The sequence below is a fragment of the Telmatherina bonti genome (assembly GCF_933228915.1).
Source record: "Telmatherina bonti genome assembly, chromosome: 12".
Lineage (NCBI taxonomy): Eukaryota > Metazoa > Chordata > Actinopteri > Atheriniformes > Telmatherinidae > Telmatherina > Telmatherina bonti.
The window spans coordinates 26,805,473-26,824,752 of record NC_136610.1 but is presented as its reverse complement, the minus strand read 5'-3'; the positions used below and the strand labels follow the sequence as shown (position 1 = coordinate 26,824,752).

The 19,280-nt window shown below is 37.9% G+C and overlaps 1 protein-coding gene across 1 annotated transcript in view; it reads right to left on the bottom strand.

The window, feature by feature from the left end:
- Positions 1 to 19,280, bottom strand: part of spock1 (SPARC (osteonectin), cwcv and kazal like domains proteoglycan 1) — a gene marked incomplete at both ends in the record, with an annotated part of 101,591 nt that overhangs the window by 15,572 nt on the left and 66,739 nt on the right. Inside the window, 3 exons of the mRNA XM_079249582.1 lie at positions 1,730 to 1,850; positions 9,757 to 9,889; positions 13,126 to 13,240. Coding sequence (XP_079105708.1) covers positions 1,730 to 1,850; positions 9,757 to 9,889; positions 13,126 to 13,240 — 369 coding nt within the window. The remainder of the gene's footprint in view (positions 1 to 1,729; positions 1,851 to 9,756; positions 9,890 to 13,125; positions 13,241 to 19,280) is intronic.

The following is a 19,280-nucleotide window of genomic DNA, read 5'->3' as shown; positions in this document are numbered from 1 at the left end:
TCACAGTTTTCGTTTACTCATTCCCTGCCATCCCCATCTGTTTAACATTTTTCCTTGCTGATCTAATATTTTATCAGCAATAACACCTGACTAACTTGATTCATCTCTGTCAGTTGAATGTAAAAACTTTTCCTGTTGTGTTGGATGTTTTTAGGACAAGCTGTGTCCTGACAGGAGATGCTCAGGAAAAAAATCAGAAGCCACAGGGAGAGAGAGAAAGAGCTGTATCAAAAATGGGAAATGGGAAAAAGTACCACAGTTAAATTAGGAGTAAACTGTGAAAAAAACCTAAGCAAAACAAACAATAAAAGAACATAAAACAAAACTATATTTAACATTGTTTAAGATGCTGAAAATAAATGTTCCTACTATTCACACAGACACTCATCAGAACTGCTTGCTCCCAAAGCAAAGCTTTGAGCAAACCAAGTAATTATAGCTTTTACTAAGTAAAAGCATCAGTGTGCTTTTATGTCCATATTTGTGTGTGTGTTTGTGTGTGTGTGTGTGTGTGTGTGTGTGTGCGATTTGGAAAGCAAGCCACTTGGTAAAGCACCACTCTCAGATGGCATCCAGGCTTAAACTAGTGTGAAAGAGTGGAAGGTGAAGTGAGAGCTCCCATTAATTAGCAGACACTCTCCATTTGGATTAAGCACTGCTGATGAACCTTGGCATCCTTGTAAACATCTTCTAACCAGTGATTAGAACAGAATGCAGACAGATAAAAAAGACAGATTCACAATGGACACACAGTGAAACTATCCTTCCACTTCCTTGTTTGAGACAGAGAAATCCTGTAACAATAACAATCCATCCTCTCATGTGCTGCTTTCCTTTAGATTGCATTTCTCCACCAGAATCCCCCCATCCATCTGCTAAAATCCTATTTTCATGACAAACAATAAGACACACACACACACACTCCATCACGATCCCTGCAGCTGTCACAGGATGAGTGGGGGTGATGGCATTGGAAGGAAATAACATGAGTAAAGGAAGAAATGACGGGATAGAAATGGAAACGGAAAGAATTTCCTGAGAGTTGAGGGATTACCAGTAGAAGAGGTTTTATGTGTGTAACAGTGGTGCGTTTCTCCATATGAAAAGGACTTAAATGCAGACAGTCTTCCCAAGATATCCTGCTGTCTGTGATTCCCAATTTCCCCCTGCCAACCAACATGGTAGATCTATTAACATTTTCTTTCCCATCGGGTCGTTGGCGGTCCAGTACACTTCATCACCATCCGATGGTAATAAAGAGGTTAAAGATATCATCAAAAAACAAACCCTTTGGGAACTAAATTCAGACTACTGAGCCTTTGGCTGCAGTGCAATATAAGTGTATTACCTTTAGAAGATACTTTGATCCAAAGTATGGAGAGAAAACATGTGAAAGACTCGATTTATCAAAGCATAAATCCATACTTGCAGAGCCTACTGGCAAAGAGTGAATTGGTGATCCTGACCTGGTACTTGACCCGGGGATGGGTGCTTAGTTACCAGCACCGGCTCATCATTTGTCAGATCATTTGCTAGCTTTGACCTGGATTTGGTCTCTGTTTCCTGCTCAGTAGTTTTGTCCATTTTATTGCAACGCGTGTCACAGTCAAAAAGACAAATGATATTACCCCCAAATCTGAAAATGTAGTTTTGTTTATTAATTTCTTTTACTATATCAATTAAAAAAAAACCTGAAAAAGACTATGTCAACAAAGGATGCAGTACTAACCAGCTTTCTCTGCATTAGTTGGTGGTTTGCTGAGCTCATGACCAGGCAAGCAGGGGCACAGTCCATCACATTTAACGGAGATTGTTTTTCCAGATAAGCAGCTCTGGAACTCCAACTTACACTGTAACAGAAAAGAAAAACACAAACTAAAAACCATCCTAGTATATCCTAATAGAAACAATATCTGTTAAGCAGTAGTAAATAAGCATTTCAGTAATGATCAGTAAAGCATTTTGGGTGATAGAGGAAAAAAACAGATTAGTCATACGTTTATAACAACTAGACTTCTGAAAACCACAAACAAATTGGGAGTTTGGAGTGGGGTAATAACTATAAGTGGTCTGTTGAAGTAATAATCTTTTTAATAGATTTAAGTGTAAGCTTTGCAACATTGTATTCAACACCTTCGTTATAAAGTGTTTCCTGCTCAAAATCCATTTAAAACCATGCTACATAACTTTTTTGTCCTTAAAACTTTGCCTTCCTGACTCATTTGATGGTACAGTGACTTTTATTATTGTATGTACATTTATCAGTGTCCCGGGGCTGAGAAACTACACTATAACTTGCTTCCAGGATGCTGCGTGACCTTGCAGCACTGCTTCACATGCTAGCAAGTGGATTTCAACACACCGGCTGTTTTGAAACTTGCACAGTGGCAGATTCAGTAAAGAAACGTAAAGGGACTTTATGGAACGAAGAGAGGAAAAAAAACGAGACAGAGACAATAAATGAAACGTGACAACATAGGACTCACTTTTACCATTTGCAGAAAGCTCACAGTACTGGCAGGACGCAAGATGGAGGCTGAATTAGCTGACAAAAGGGGGCACTTCTCTGAGAACATCTGGGCAAAGTTCCATTGGGCGTTTTCTTATAGGAAATTTCTTTACATCCCTGATAACTTGTAGTTTTAGGCTTAAGCTTTGGACTTGGGATTTAATATTAATAGAAATGACTGTACTTTAAATAATAGGCAAGGCAAGTTTATTAGTATAGCACATTTCATGTACAGGAAAGTTTAAAGGGCTTTACATAAAACATTCAAAGCACTATAGGTGGTGCAAATATGCATTAAAAGCAGCAACAAAAAGAATAAGTAAATACAATTAAAATATTGCTAAATTAAAATGATTAAAAGTAAGATAAGGTAAAAGTAACCATGCAGACTTCAGCCGCATGAGAAAAGAAATGTTTAACATAGATTTAAAAGCATCCACAAATCCACTAGTAGTTTGTTCCACTTGTTTACAGCACAACAACTATAATACAACTATAATAGCTAAATAACAGCTAAATAACAATAATATTTTGTAAATGATTTGATCTTGTCATAAAAACAACTTTTTCTCCCAGATAAAAAAAAAAGAAAATCAAGAAAACTTTAGTTGAGCCTCCAGAACCTGGTGTTTCTCTTTTCAATGTAAAAATCATTTCCAAGAGCAATCTCAGTGTACCCATGTAAGGGAAATATTTGACTAAATTCAGCAATCCAATGACTTGAAATGCCAAAACTTAGGAGTGTGCCCCCATCAGGAGAAATAGTATTTATTGAGCTTGTTGAAGCTTTTGTGATTTCGCCACTATCCTTGCTATTGATTCTTTATGCTGAAAAATAACCTCATTTAATATTTTTTTTCCTTTCAGTGAAATTCCCCACACATTCATTATTCTGTACACTTAAACGGCATCTGCAAAAAGTGAAATACTTTTTTCTTTAGTTTGTTAAATAAATAACACAGAAGAAAAAGAAAAACCAACAAACATGTGACTGCTCATTTACAGGATGTGACAAAACTCTGAAATTGAACTTTCTGAGCTGTAATGACTAATGGTGATGTTTCAGGATATGGGATTGGTCAGACACACCACTTCAAACAAAAACGCCCAGCAAAAAAACATTAGGTGGGCTACTTCTGAATGAAATTTAACATTATAAATCTTGTTTCAGGTAAGTGAGGAGTAAGAAATTGTTTGGACTAGTTGAAGGGGGAAAATAATCCAATTACAAGATCCTTCCAGGGGGAATAATGGAAACTGAAATGAGTTATGTAAATTCAGTTTGCAAGATGATGACGACTGGTTTAGTCAGCGTGAGACCATGACTGCGCATAAACATCCGTGAGCATACCCTGCCTTACAAAGGCTTAAACTCCTTCTGCAAGCGCTCTCATTTCCTACATTCTAATTCAAATCCATCATTTCCTCCTCGCCACCTCTTTGATAGCACTGCTAATGTTGCTTAATGAAATTTGTTGACAAAGAAGCGCTGCTCTCCTCTGTTCACAACATATTGAATTAGCTGTCTGGGGAGGGAGATGGAGAAAGAGAGAGAAAGTCAAGGAAATAGATGACCTCCTCTAGTCACTGTCAGCACACAGAGAAGCCCCATGAATCTTTATGTTTGTCTTTCTCCAGGGGTTAATGTGGTTTTGATGAAACAGTATTTTAACACCTGACTTGGTCGCCTAAAAATAGGAGAGGAGAGGAGAGGAGAGGGGAGGAAGAGGGGGAGAGGGGAAAAGATGATTTAAGAAGAGGGGAGTAATGGATTTAACTTAGTGGGCCGAAGACTCTCAGGAGATGAGAGCACTGTCCTCTTAATAGGATATTGAGTGTGTGTGAGACTGTGTGTGGTTATGATGTAGGGGGCATGTAATGTAATAATAAAACATGAATAAGCTGGAGACCAGCAGCTCACTGGTGTGGTGAGTGGAGTTTAAGTTGGACCACAGGGACCCATCACTCCAGCAGCTAACCAAACCTCCCCCAACTAAATTACCAAGGAGATCAGAGCAACTTCCCCGTCCTCTTCCTCCTTTTGTTCCTGTTCTTGTTGCTCCTTCATCACGGCTCCTCAGCTTGTTTTTAGTCTCAGTCAGACAGGTCGTTAAGATGGCCTATGTCTCAATTTCCTCAAGCTAAAGGAGCCAAATCATTCTCAGTTTGTGTCATACCTCTGGGCTGGGGGGTGTTGGGTGACAGAAACAAAGGGACAAAGAAAGTCTGAGGGAGTCTGGATTTGAGAATAGGATATAAAAGATGGGTGTAACCACTACATTATAATGTAGACTGTTTTACTCAATATTTTATTTGTTTGCTCTCACCATCTTGGTAATTTGATAATAAATGTGATGGGTGTATTTTATTTAATTCTGCTTTACTGTGTATTTTACTTTTGCTCATGGAAATCATGCTGCAAGAAGATCTGAACAACATTTGAGACAATAAATGCATCTGGATTCTTACAGATTTACAGTTTTATGTCTGAGAATACTGTTTATTTCTCATTTCACTGTGTGTCAGTTTTACATCATGCATTCAGTTCTTTATTTTGATTGTGTTTCTGAAACAAAGAACTGTGTGTCTACAGTTCAGTGTATACACAGTGATCAATCCCGCAGCTGATCAGCTCTGAGTGACTGTTTTACTGGTGTAATCCAACAAATACATGTGGGTGCTGGACTTCTTACCAACAGAACAGAGATAGTTAAGATCAATGGTTGCTTGTCTTCACCACTGATAACCCTGGCTTCCCCCCAGGGGTGTGTCCTTAGCCCCCTGTTATATATTGAGCTTAGCTTCCCAACTGGGCTGTCATATTGTGAAATACACTAATGATACAGTTGTGGTCAGACTGATTTCCCACAACAATGAATCAGCATACAGAGAGGAAGTCCAGCATGTGGTGAGCTGGTATGAAGCATATAATCTCAGTTTGAACATAGTGAAAACAAGGGAAATTGCTGTGGATTTATGGAAGAGCAGACACCCCCAGCTTCCTCATATAGACACAGAAACACCTCTTCCTTCTGCAGAAGCTTACAGCTACTGGTCTGACTGGGACCCTCAGCAACTGCTTCTTTCTACAGATGTGGGATGTAACGTAACCTGTTTTTCTCCATCAGAGTGTTGTTAGGTAGCTGCACTGGACTAGACAAGACGCTGCCACAGTGGGTGGTCAAAGCTGCTGGGAAAACCACTGGATCCCGTTTCCCATCCATAGAGGACTTTTACATCAGTCGCTACAGGAGCATGGCCTCTCGGATTATGGGGGGTTGGGGTCCCACCCGCCTCCCTGCTGAACTGTTTGCTCCTCTGCCATCTGGAAAAAGGTTAAGCAGTATCGAAGCTAAGACATCCCAGCTGATGTTCAGGTTCCTCCTCATGACAGTCAGACTTCTAAAAAAGAGGACAACTTGCAGACAGCCAACCAGGAAGAATGATGGCCTTGCACTGATCCCATGTTGTGATTTATTTATTTATTTATGGCTTAAAGTAACTTTTCAAAATTGATATTAATTTCTTTCTTTTTATTGGTTGTATCTAGTTCCAGCGTTGTCAAAAACCTTTAGAGGAACAAATTCCGTTTTTACGAAATGTTAATATGAAGAATGACAAAAACGAACCTTTTGACCTTTGTTGACCTTTAAAAAAACCATGGTTTGGTGAGGAAATGGTGAGACTTTGAACTGGATAAGCTGGGTTAGAGAACAGGTGAGGGTAATAAATAAATAAGTATACTTGAAATAAATAAACTGGTAAATAAGTATACTTCTTTACATTTTTTTATTACCTTCTTATTGTTACTAATTTTTCACTTAAAATAATATCTGTCTATTCAGATATATGAATGAACATATATATATATATATATATATATAAATTAATTCACACAGATAAACAGATCATTTATTTGATTTCAGAATCCAAACAATCTCAGAACAATAAAAGTCTGACATATATATTTTCAGTATGATGGTGTAGTTGCAGCTGACTTGCAGATTTTTTTTCCATCTGTTGGGCAGGACCGGAGTGGCTCATGGAGAGCAGCAGGACCATTCCTGATGGCCTGGGCCTCAAGTGGCCTGACTGGCCTGCTTGTAATGAACAAGCAAAGAAATAAATATCATGATGCTCTACATCAGTGTGGCGGATTGGCCTGCCTGCAACTGGCATCCATCCACTGAATAAATGATTTGTTCTTGTCAGTTTTTACTAACAAGCCAACACAGATTGGTCAATAGCCTATTTGAGATTTTTTAAAGATTAATCAACACAAGCAATTTGTGTGGAGGCTGACACGACGAGGAAGGCTGGTTGACTTAGAACAATAGGAGAGGGGAATGCAGAGAGAGAGATCTTAATAAAAATGAAATAGCTACTGGTTTTCTAGTAGTTATAATCCTATGTGGGATTTTCTGGTATCTCAAAAATTCATATAATGTGAATGTTGTTAGAAAAATGAGCTAAGGGGAATACTTTGTACATATGGATGTGCACATACACTTAGGCGAGTGTGAGCCCTTGCATACAGTACAGGAGTTTGGTTTGGCCTGTGTACGTGTGTGACTCTTGGCCTCACTTTGGGTTCCAATCTGGCCCTGAAAATGATTGTAGACATCTAAACCTGAACTTCATTCATTGTTCAGGAGCTTGTAGCATCAAAATTATTATTGATCAGTGTTTCTGCATGGTAACAATTCTTCATTTCACCTCAAAATGGCAAAAAAAAAGCAAGTCACATGAGCGTTCTTCATAATGGAAGTTTTCCAACAAATGTGAGGATTGCTGCACACACAACAACACAGATGCAATCTAACCAGAAGAGGAAGTAGATGATGATCAGCGTCATAAACTCTGTAATTAGTTTAAAGAACTATATCCATTTATTTGTAATACTAAGTTAGATCATTTATATAATGTGGGTTACATAATGCAGGATGCTATATCTAACAAACCTTTTAACATCTGATGAACTCAGCTGATCAGCAGCAGGAAACAACGCAGAGTGCACAAAATGACCTTCAGCCACAAAGATGTGAATAATTTCAGAGAATAGTGACTAAATTACAATCTCATGCAAATGATTTGTTCAGTAGAAATTTACAGTATAACGTTTCCTTCAACATCTATGAAATTATTAAGGCTTGAATTGTATTTAATAGTGAAAACTTGCTAGTGATTGGGGCTCCATGAATATGCTAACAAGCTCTGTTTACCTGTCAGTTTCTCGAGTTTTCCTCCAAGTCTCCTTTGAGTCTGCAAAACTCAGTATGGTAGCTCATGTTGACATGAGCAAACAGCAATAAAATACAAAATAATGATCAGGGCTGCTAACTCTCACTCACAGAGGACCAGAATCACGAGCTTCCTGCGCAGGTGTCATCAACTTTCTGCACAGGAATGACAGTTAATCACACACCTGGCAATACAAGAGCTGGCAGCCACCTCTGTCTCAGTACACAGTCACTGCGCGATATAAAAGCTTGTTTCAGAGTCATTTTTTTGAGGCATGTTGCCACAGACACAATGTGTCTCCCTGGTATAATGGCTGACAAAACCTGGAAATATGGACATTTTGCAGATTGCTGCTGGTGGGGCTGTTGGAGTCTTCTTATTCGGTGGCATTGGTTGCCAACAAGAGAGAGACAGAGAGAAAACATGACCTCTCATACTTGCTGTGCCTCCCAGATACATGGTTGGAACAGTGTAAGTCTTCTATGAGCTTCGTGGCAAACCCAGCTGTTGGGGAGAGAGCAGTCTCTCCTGAGGGAACACAACACTTTGACTCGCTTTCCTCCAGTCAGCCAGACACAGGAGCTCTGGCAGTGTGCTGCTAGAAATGAAGAATTGTTGCAATTGTTGTGTACTATGTGGAAAAAACAAAACAAAACAAACAAACAAAAAAAAGAAGTAGGATTCTGGCACTCAGTGTGTGAGAGCAGCAACCCTTATTATGTTATTTCTGTTTGGTGAAACATTATGAATGTACAGTAGAAGTCAGGTTTGGTAGCTCACGATGAAACAAAACTTATTTCTCAACTTTTTCGCTCATATTTATGACTTATCGCTAAATGAATCCAAATCCATTTCTGTTGTAGTTCAACTAATTTGGGTGGAGCATCAGAGCTTACTGAATCTGATTTCATGCTTCCACAATATAAGCATAGCATGTCACTTTTGCCATTTTAGTAGCCAGGAGAAAACAAACAAACTTGATTCTATCTGAGCTTGTACTTCTCATAACTTGCTTGAGCCCCACCCAGCAAATAAAGTATCATGCAACAAGTACTCGGGTTAAATGGTCAAATATTATGTATGGAAAATTCTGGACTGAACAACATATCAAATGTCTGCAAGTTCAACAAGTTTCCCACCAAAGAAAAGACCAAAGGAGTTCAAATGCTTTACTCAAGTTTTAGACGTTCTTAAATGTTCTCAAACATTTTAGGCAATGCTGTCGACATGTGACAGCAGCTCACTATGATCTTATTTTAGTCTCAGCATGAGTTTATTTCAGCTAAATATGACTCAGGATAGGCCCAGTACTGCCCATTTGTATTATTTCAGCCCTGCCAGCCAAACGGATGAATACAAGGACAACACAATGTTATGAAAGTAGATGTCAATAATAATCTACAGAGTGTTACATCCACAGTTTAGTTTCACCTTTAAATATACCCTTTATGTGTGCCATCTGCTATCTACCCTCACACACCTCCCTTTAATATCCCTTTGCTCATTGCCTTCTTGACTAATCACAAAGGTTAAACCTTGACTTTTTTCCCTTGAATTGTGAATTTGTGAGCAATTTTATGTTGCTTCAGGGGAGAAGATGAGCAAGAAGAGGCTAGAAATGAGACTCAAAGGGGATGATGGAAGGCTTGAGAGCTTTTTGAAAGAAATTTTTTAGCAAAAATAAAACCTCAGAGGAATTTCTCTGTTCTTAGTCATTTGCTCAACAGACTACAGGAGAAGTTCTGCTAAAGTCAACACAAGAAACCACTAGCATGAGACAAGAAGAAAGAGAGGAATTAGGAGGAAGTGGAGCATCAGAGAAAAAAGTAAAATGAAAGCAATTTGAATATTTTTCAAGATAGAAAAAAAATATTATTTACATCCTACATTATACCAGCTGCTCCTTGGTTGTCCTCAAATTTATGTTGTTAAATGGTAAGCAATAGAAATAATATCAAGGTAATACCGTTAAATGAGAACAGTGAAATGGGAATTAGATAACTCACCTTGGAGGAGTAGGTGTGTCCATCAGAGGCGCATACAGGTGTTGCCTGAAGTGCTGAGCAAAGCCTACATTTCCCATGAGCTCCTGCTTCAAGCCTGTGCTTGTGGCCAACACTTCCTTTCCTGGCTTTCACACTGGCAGAGACCAAAATAAATGTTTTAGAAGGTTGTGAATCTGTATCCTTCTCATTACAGCAAAGGCAGTGTCACCTGCATGTACACGAAAAATGGAAGACAAAAATATTACATATGCCGGAGGCCAAAATCTTTATAGCATATGCAGCTTCGTGCACAATACATTTATCTGTGCAGGGAAAATTGCTGTAATAACTTTACGGGCACTAAAAGTATCCAAACAAGGAGAATCAGTATGCTGCTGAATAAAACGTGTTCCTGGTTATCAGGGTCAGATGAAGCAGATCGTGATTGGTCTAAGGAGGCCTCTTCAATAACCACTGTAATTATGTTTGATCCAAATCTTGCAGCAATTTCTATCTAAGTGCTCTCACTGAACACCCTGCTGCCTCCTGATCCATCAAGCAGAGACAGAATTGGGGCCAAACAGACTCTTCACAGAGCAAGGAATGTGATGACAATAAAAGGATGGATGTTTCAGTCACTGTTCCACATACAAAACATTATGTAAATATATGCAAATTCAATATAAGTAAATGTTGGCTAAATCCTGAGTGAATCCATCACCTGATCAAATGCACTCAAACGTCAGATAGTAGTCTAGTCTGTAAAACATTAAAACATACAAAAAACAATAGTAGAAAAATACCAATGAGGCTAAATTGTTGTTATTTATCTAGAGGTTGACCACTATGAGGTTTTCTATGGTTGATGTTGATGCAAAGCTTTAGAAATCAGGGCAGCTTATGGTTACTATATCATGGTTTAGTGGTTTTTTTAGTATCACATGCTATTTTATTCAGTCTGATATACATGTAGACATTAAGACTATTTAGGCTGATATCCATGTAAAAAAAAGGATGAATATTAATTCAAAATCATGGCTGCATGCTAATTTTGATATCAAAATAAACATAAGTAACAGAACACCAATAACTTTGTTGACTCATTACATTTTTGTTACTCTTATTTGCTTCACCAATGACTATACAGCCACATAGAGATTATGTCATTGGTTAGGATCCAGAACTCATAGACATAAATAATGAGTAAAGATAAGAATATTAAACAAGCATGGTTAATAGTTTCAAGAATACATACAAAAATTAAATTCAGAGTGCTAGCAGCATCTTTCTGTCCCAGTAGTTACCACTGACCTGTAGCTATACTGGTATGCAGTATGTGACTGATCATTTCTTCAATATGGCAGTGTGTTTGTAACCTGGATAAAATGTTGGGCTACATGTTGTAGCAAGACTTTCAACAAAACAAATATCCATAGACAGTCTGTGTCATGTGGCACACTTCTTTTACTGCCTGTGTTTCCACAGAAACAACCCAGCACTGCCAACAGCGCTGCCTATTTATTGACTTTGCATGATCATGTAGCCTATGTCAACAACAGTTGGAGACACAAATAACAAGGACTTGCTTCTTAATTGTCTGTGGTTGTTTTTCTGTGTCTTGGTCATGAAATCATAAGCCTTGGTGTAATATTTGGGGTGCCTTCATCTGTATTTTTTTTTTTTTTGTATCTTCAGCTTTTCATGTTGTAAAAAACTCAGCATGAATTTGGCTGGTGGGATTTGCAAAAACAAACCACTGCATGCATGGCAAATACTCCTTTTGAGGAACATCTGAGCAGAAACAGCGATGGTAGGTGATCAATACATGTGTGCACCTCAAATGAAAGAAATCATCCTTTCTTTCATATACCTGCACTGGAGCACCTTGCAGTGAGTTTCCATGGAGCTCTTGTGCGTAAAGTTTCTGATTTGGCAGTACTTATACTCCCCCACAGCAGGACAGCGATACACACAAATTAACACTGTGGACCTCCATGAAGGTTTTCAAAATTAAACCTTGCTGCTAATGTAAATAGTCTACCCTGCAGCTTAACATTATCATACAATGCAGCACTGCAGTTCTATTTCAAAAAGAAAAACTTCTTTGTAGGATTTCTGTGTTGACAGCTGTTTAGCACTGTACAAAATTAATTTGCTTCTGGATTTAGGTAAAATGTAAATGCTAAACTTGAATGCAGTACTGTGTACTAGACACCTTCAAGCAGTAAAACATATCTAAACAGAACATGTTGCAGCAGAGTATGAGCCAGCTAGATTGTACCTGCCTCTGCAAATATCAGTAAAAGAAATATGATACGTAATTAATGCGACAACAACAAAAGGATTAACACCAAGATACTTAGAAATAAATAACTTGAAGAAATCAATTAAACCCAAGCAAGTCAAGTGAGAGAAAATATTGACAAAAAAGTGTTCAGATGTCTTTTTGGGGAAATGCTTCTTGAACTGAAAAATTGAAAAACCTTTTAGAATCAGCAATGACTGAAAACACAAACAAATTGGATGGTGGTGGAGCAGACAGATATTGTGATTAAGATTAATTGGCAAAGAGAATATGCCTGTGCACTTCTGTCACTTCCACACTGTATGCTCTGGGACGGTTTTAACATACAGAAATGTTACTTTTGTCATCCATTTTCTGGCTAAAATTTGTGTAACCAGCATTAAATGGTATTTGGTCTTCTAACCCAGAATTGCAAACAATTTTTTTAAAATGGAAAGTATTCAATTTAACTTGAAGAAATAAATATTTTCTGAAGGAAAAAACTAAAAGCACCCATTCTAGAATTTTTCCTTTATGTGGGAATTGTAGGGCTCTTAAGCATAAAATCCGATTCAACACTCTGTTATCACCTAAGAGTTTATGTGAGTTGCTTGTTGACATGATTTTGAAGTGCTAATTTTAGAGGTCAGCTAAAACATGCTGAAAGAGTCAGTAGTTTAACAATATGATGCTGTGATAACTGGATTTGGCATTAAAATGAAGTAAAATGTGCAAATAAAACATATGGCATCTTCAAATGTGGCTAACAGCCTTACGGCACCAAGGTGGCTGCTCGTGTTATGTAATGCTACACAGTGGCAAATGTGACCATATCCCAGCTATAAAACATGCTTCTAAATCTAATCATAAATATAGCAATTATAACATTTTTTAAACAGCACAATTTTCAGTTTTTACTTCAATATTTTGCCTCATTACATTTAAATTTAAATGGAGAGTTTAATTGTTTAATGTTTTTTAACCTTTTAGAAATAACATAACATATAGTGTGCAAACTTAATCTAAATGGAGGACCAAGAGGGTACTTGATATTTGGTAAAATTTAGGGTTTTGCAAACAAAAGGCATCACATCATTTGCTCTTACCTGTGTGCTGGTTGCTTGTGATTGGTGCAAATGGCAGTCTGGTAATCATGGCTGATGCAGACCTTGTGAGGAGGGCAGCGAACCGTCAGGCATGGGTCCTTGGTCGCGTCTGGTCCTGAAGCAAAACAGCAAAACACAGACAAACTTTGTCTTCAACTCCAAAAAGTAAGTTAGGAGAAACACGCAGAGCAGGAGACTCAGCATTATGCAGTGCTGAAGTTGATAGCTGATGCAGTGAAACATCAAGCTGTTCTCTTGGTTTTACAATCGGCAGACTCTCGCCTTCTACTAACAGGCAGAAAAAATAATGAGTAGCAGAAAGAGATGGAGAAGAAAATTGGTAAAAGGTATGAAGTAAACGATTTCTATGTTGTGAGCTGCTTAATGAGGACTGTTCTCCGATGACGATGGTCCCATCTTCCAGAAAATCAATCTCCGGTGTGACATTATTGCCTTTTCAGGCAGGCACAGCTGGCTGTTGTCCAAAATGACAAAAGATAAAAGCTGCTCATTGACTCTGAATTTTGCATCATTTCAAACCAGACTAACAGCACAAATTCAATATTATTTGATGAAAGCATAGTAAAAAAGATCAGGTGAAACACAGAAAGTAACAAATAGACAAGTGAGAGACATGCCAACACCAGGCAGTGGACTGTGGACGGTGGTCTCACGCTGTGGAATCAAAACAGATGAAAGTCTTTTCAATAATTCCAAGCAGCTAAATAGACAATACTTCTAAAATTAGATCAAAGTAGAATTTGAGTGTACAGTACAGAAACCACATGCTGAATGGACTCCAATGATCTGATATGCAGAGTTAATTGAGACTAAGAACAGCCTTTATGGATCAAAGACCTATGATATGTACGAGTCATTACCATATGGCAGCTAACATAAAAAAACAAGGGGGTCTCGTGTCCATTAGAAGCCTAATGGGTTGTGTTTGAGCCACAGCTGGTGTCTGATGTCAACAAACTGATCACAAACTGCTCTGCTGTTTACAAACCAGTTTATCAGTTTCAAACGGTGGGGAGATTCAGATCTGAGGCCATTTTCTTTTTTCTTCTTCTATGGTCTTATGGTGCAATCTCAGCACTAATCTTCCAGAAGACTTATAAACTGCATATATCCCGTATCTGGGGCTGTTAAAGAAAAGGAATGAACTGTCTTTATCTCTGAAAAAACAGTAAAGATGGTGAAGTTCAGATAGCTTCACCATAGTTAAGAGATTCATAGTTCGCTGTACACGTTTGTCATCACAAAGCGACACAAATTGTTCTCACACACAAACGCACATTCAGAAGCCTCCACTTCTATGGTCCTCAAAAGCAACGAGAGTATATGTTGTGCAATGTGCTTTTATTGCCTGCTGACTTGGACCTGTCCTCGCCTCCATCAATCAGCACAGGAGGAAAGCCATCTTATTTCACTTAGCTGAGGAATGGCATTACTGGTGTGAGGAAATGAAAGATAAATGGAATAAGGGGAAAGTGAGAGTAGACCGATGAAGAAAAAACACAAAGATTGTATCTGTTTAACGGAGGACTGGAGGACATCTCAGGATTACGGCGTGACCTCCGCTCTCAGACAAATTGAAAATCAGACACACGTACAAATTAGCAAGTGCAGACACTTCACTGCATGTCTCAGTTTTATGCAGATAACCACTTAAACAGGAAAGCATACACACTACCAGTCAAAAGTTTGGACACACTTTCCATTGAATCCAGTGGGAAAGTTTGTCAAAACTTTTGACTGAGATATATATATATATATATATATATATATATATATATATATATATATATATATATATATATATATATATATATATATATATATATATATATATATATTTATATATATATATATATATATATATATATATATATATATATATATACATATATAAAACAATTTGTGTTGCTTTGTAATGACAAACGTGTACAGCGAACTATGATTCTCTTCCCTTAAAACTATCTCAACTTCACCGTCTTTACTATTCAGTAAGTTTTTTCAGAGATAAAGACAGATCATTCCTATTCCTATTCCTAAAAAAAATCTGTCTATCTATCTATCTATCTATCTATCTATCTATCTATCTATCTATCTATCTATCTATCTATCTATATTTATACCTATCAAATCAGTCAAATATATATATATATATATATATATATATATATATATATATATATATATATATATATATATATATATATATGTATATATATATACACACACGTGTGTGTGTGCGTGTGTGTGTGTGAAGAGGAAAGGAGGAAGGAAAGCAAAAGAGATAAGTACAGTAATGAAGGAAATAACTATAGAGAAGTTAAAGAAAAGAGGAAGCAGATTAATTAGGAAGGAGGAGAAAGCAGAGCTAAATGAAGAAACAGAAAGTGAAGGAGAAAATGGAGAGACCAAAATGTTAAGATGAAGAGGGCATGAAGGAGGCAGGAGAAGTGCATGAGCTTGCCGGTTAAAGGAGAGCTTTATCCATCTATTTACAGCTTGAGTGAGCAGCACTGGTGGTTAAAGCAGCCAATCAATTGTAATGCAGGAGCACTGCAGCACAAGCTTGCTACCACTCTTTCACTTTCCTCAGTATGAGTCCTTCTGCTGCTGTCAGTCCTCTCTTATCTTTCTCATCTTAAATTTGGTTTTATTTTCACTTCATAAGCAAGTGAATCTGTTGATATGCATAACAAATATAACACACATTGTCGTATTGGATATAAATTGACAACTCAAAAAGTGACAACTCACTCAAAAAGCTTGAAATATTGATTTATGGAAATTACAATAAAGAAGAAAAATGTGATTGTGAATAGATGTCCATAATATGAGCATCAACCCCACATGTAATGTCCTGAGATAAGGAACTACAATGAACATATGTTCCACCAAATTGCAACTGCTTAACTCATGCTCACTTGTCAAGTTGGCTTTAGTGATTTTAGGGACAGAGGCCGATGTCTCTTTTCCTTTGTTACTGGTCGCTCTTTGATTAGTTCATTTTAAGGATCATTAAAAGCTTAGTCAGAAAAAGACTTTGCAGGCAAGCCTGACTTGTTTTGTTCGACTTGCAAACACTAAGTGGTATGATTGTGCTATAATGAAGAGCAAATTCATTCATTGTGTTTTAAGCAGTAAAACTAATTTCACTAAAATAATACAGGCTCCATACAACGAAGCAAATTGCCTTCTCTGGCTCATTGTCCAGAACTTGTAATATAAGTTATGAAGGCACTACAACAACTACTTTCTGAATATACAATGTACGAATATGTTTTATAAGAAATTGTAGTACTGAAACATAATCAGAACCTGCTGGACTTCAGAGTATAGCGATCACAAAAAGGGAGAGAAAAACTTGGGACATGTTTCCAGAGTTGCAAAAGTCCATTAAGACAGATGAGTATTAAGTAACTGGGAGATGTATGGACATCACTACATTAATTGAAGTGGATAATTTTGTCTGTGCTTGTGTTGCTTTTACTTCACGACGACACATCATTATGAAGATGCGGCCAGTGTGCCGAACAGATGACACAGGACGTAAGAATTTGTGTTGTTTTTAATGCAAGTTTTTCTTTTTTTCGTGAAGAAGGGCAACAGTTTTCTTCACACGCTAATAATACTTTGTCCTTGGACATATGTAAGGATGACTGATGACCCCCGGAGAGCAGAGCTGCCAGTCTGTAGAGGTGAGACAGATGGAAGAGTTGGCAGAGCTGTAGCGGAGGTGAGCGAGGGCACAAGGCCCCAGCAGATTATTTACAAATGAACACAAATTTGCTCTACTGGACTTCAGGCTATAGTATTTACTTGGTTATGATTATCATTTCAACATTATTTAGTGTTGTAACAGCTTTATTTGTATTGTGTTGATTTGCATACTCAAACGTACCATTTCATAGCATCTATTTTTGTTTTGTAGTTGCATACAAAGGTAACTGTCCTCTCATGTCACTGAGACTTTCAGAATCTGTTGACTTGGTCACCACAAATGCTGCTTGCTTTGGCCACTGCTGTTGCCTCACGCCCAAAATCAACTCAGCCAATCTGGTGTGATCTCTTTTTAGATACAGTTGGGGGTGGTCAACATACTCCTTGAGTTGTAGCTCATGTTCAATAGCAAAGTTATAGTGAAAATTATAGTTATAGTGAAGACTAAAAACACTGGCAGAGATGTAAAGAATTACATCAGCGATTCATTTATAAATTTTGATAACTCGAGATTTTCACTAGATAAAGGTTTTCTACAAGGTAATGGGTTTGCTTTTTTTTTTTTTTAATTTTTTTTAACAGCTGTTAAGTGCATTGGGACCTTTGTGTTGTTTTTTTTTTTCAATATAATTTGCAAACAGAGATGGTTTAAAAATATTCCTAGTTGAGGTTACACTCAGCAGAGAACTGGCATCTGGCGCAACTTTTTCAAATAAAGTCCTTGGAAAAAAAAAGCATATTATACTTGTGGCTGTATTTATTTAGTTCTTTAGATATTTATGTACAATAAGCATAAGCATTGAATTACACCCTCTCTCCCCTCTCCCTTCCCTTTTACTCCCCTTATGCTCCTTATGAAAGAGGAAAATTGGCTAGAAAATATTAGAGGGTATTAGAGGATGGAAGATAAAACGCTCTTCCTGTGTCCTCTAATACTGGACATGTGCCAGGATGAAGCACAGTGATTGGATAATAACAATAGTCTGAGTCAAGCAGCAGAGGCCAAATTGCCAACAAGCCCTGTCAGAGAGCAGACAGTGCCCTCAGATTAATTGCTGCTGAGCTGGACATGGGTCAACAGGGTGTGTTAGTAACCTGTGTATATGGGTGTATGTGGCCTTTTAACCACTCCTCTATCTTTCCCTCCATTGTTTGCACTTCCCTGCAACTCTTACTGATAGCAAATAGTCTGAAATTAAATAAACAAGAGCTTCAGCAACTGTTCCCAAAGGACAAATTCAGATGTTATTAGAAAAAATGAGCTCCACTTTTGGGCTTTGATGAACTAATTAAAAAGGTGTTCCTTCTCTTTTACCTTCAGGGTGCGACTGAGGAAGCCCAGACATGGCGAACACTGGAGCTAAAACACAAACAGATCAGGAGGAGATTAAAATCTCCTTCGCTTTTTGCTTTGTGAACACTCCTTAGGGTCTCACCGTTCGGCCTGAGAGAGGCAGAGCGAGGGCTGTCAGAGAGGAATGATGGAAGGATGAAAGGCACAGAGGAGGAGGGCCTCTGGGAGGATGCAAGGATGGAACGGATTCACTTTCCAGAAAATTAATTATTGAACATATCTGCAAATCATATTATTGTGGATGTAACCTAGGAATGGAGAAGATAAACAGGCTGCTCCAGTTTGAATGTCAGAGAAAAAAAAACATTCCACAGTGGCTTAAGGGATAAATATCTGGAGGAGAAGGCTATTGACTGCTGCTTGCAAGCTGAATATTCATCAGCGATACATAACCATTGTACACACAGCGGCACATTCTCTGACACGTTCGGTGAGAATCCCTGAAAGAGTATGCTTTGTGAAACTGTTGCAGCAAAGCAATTTTAAAAGGACACCATGTAAGCAAATAATCAAGCGGTCTTTGAAGACAGCTTCAAAGGAAAAGAGCAGAGATGCATTTAAGGACATGAAGCCGACATGAGGACATTCAGTTTGAGACTAAGTCGGTAGCTGTCACAGTCCAAACTAAGTTAACCTGTTCCACTCTGTTTGTTTTCAACTTTAATCATCACTGTGGAGAGCAAAAAGTCCAAATAAAATAGAGATGCATGAATTGTAGAAAACATACACAGGGACTACAGCCAGTAAAAACAGTCTCTGATCAATTCATCAATCAATCAAAATGTATTTCTACAGCACTTTTCATACAAAAGCAGCACAAAGTGCTTTACAGAAAAAAAGCAAAACTAAAACAAGGTTAAAAATAAACCTTCAAAGACAAAAACATGTAACTCATCCAAGGTTGAACAGATCAACTCATGTTTTCACACACATGCATAGGTAAAACATAAAACACTCTCATCCAACCCCACAGGCAATCATTACACCCCAACACCTGGCTTAGTGGACTGTAGATGTGACGCTAAAGTCTGTGTACATGCTTTGCAATGCATGTGGTTTTCTTTCA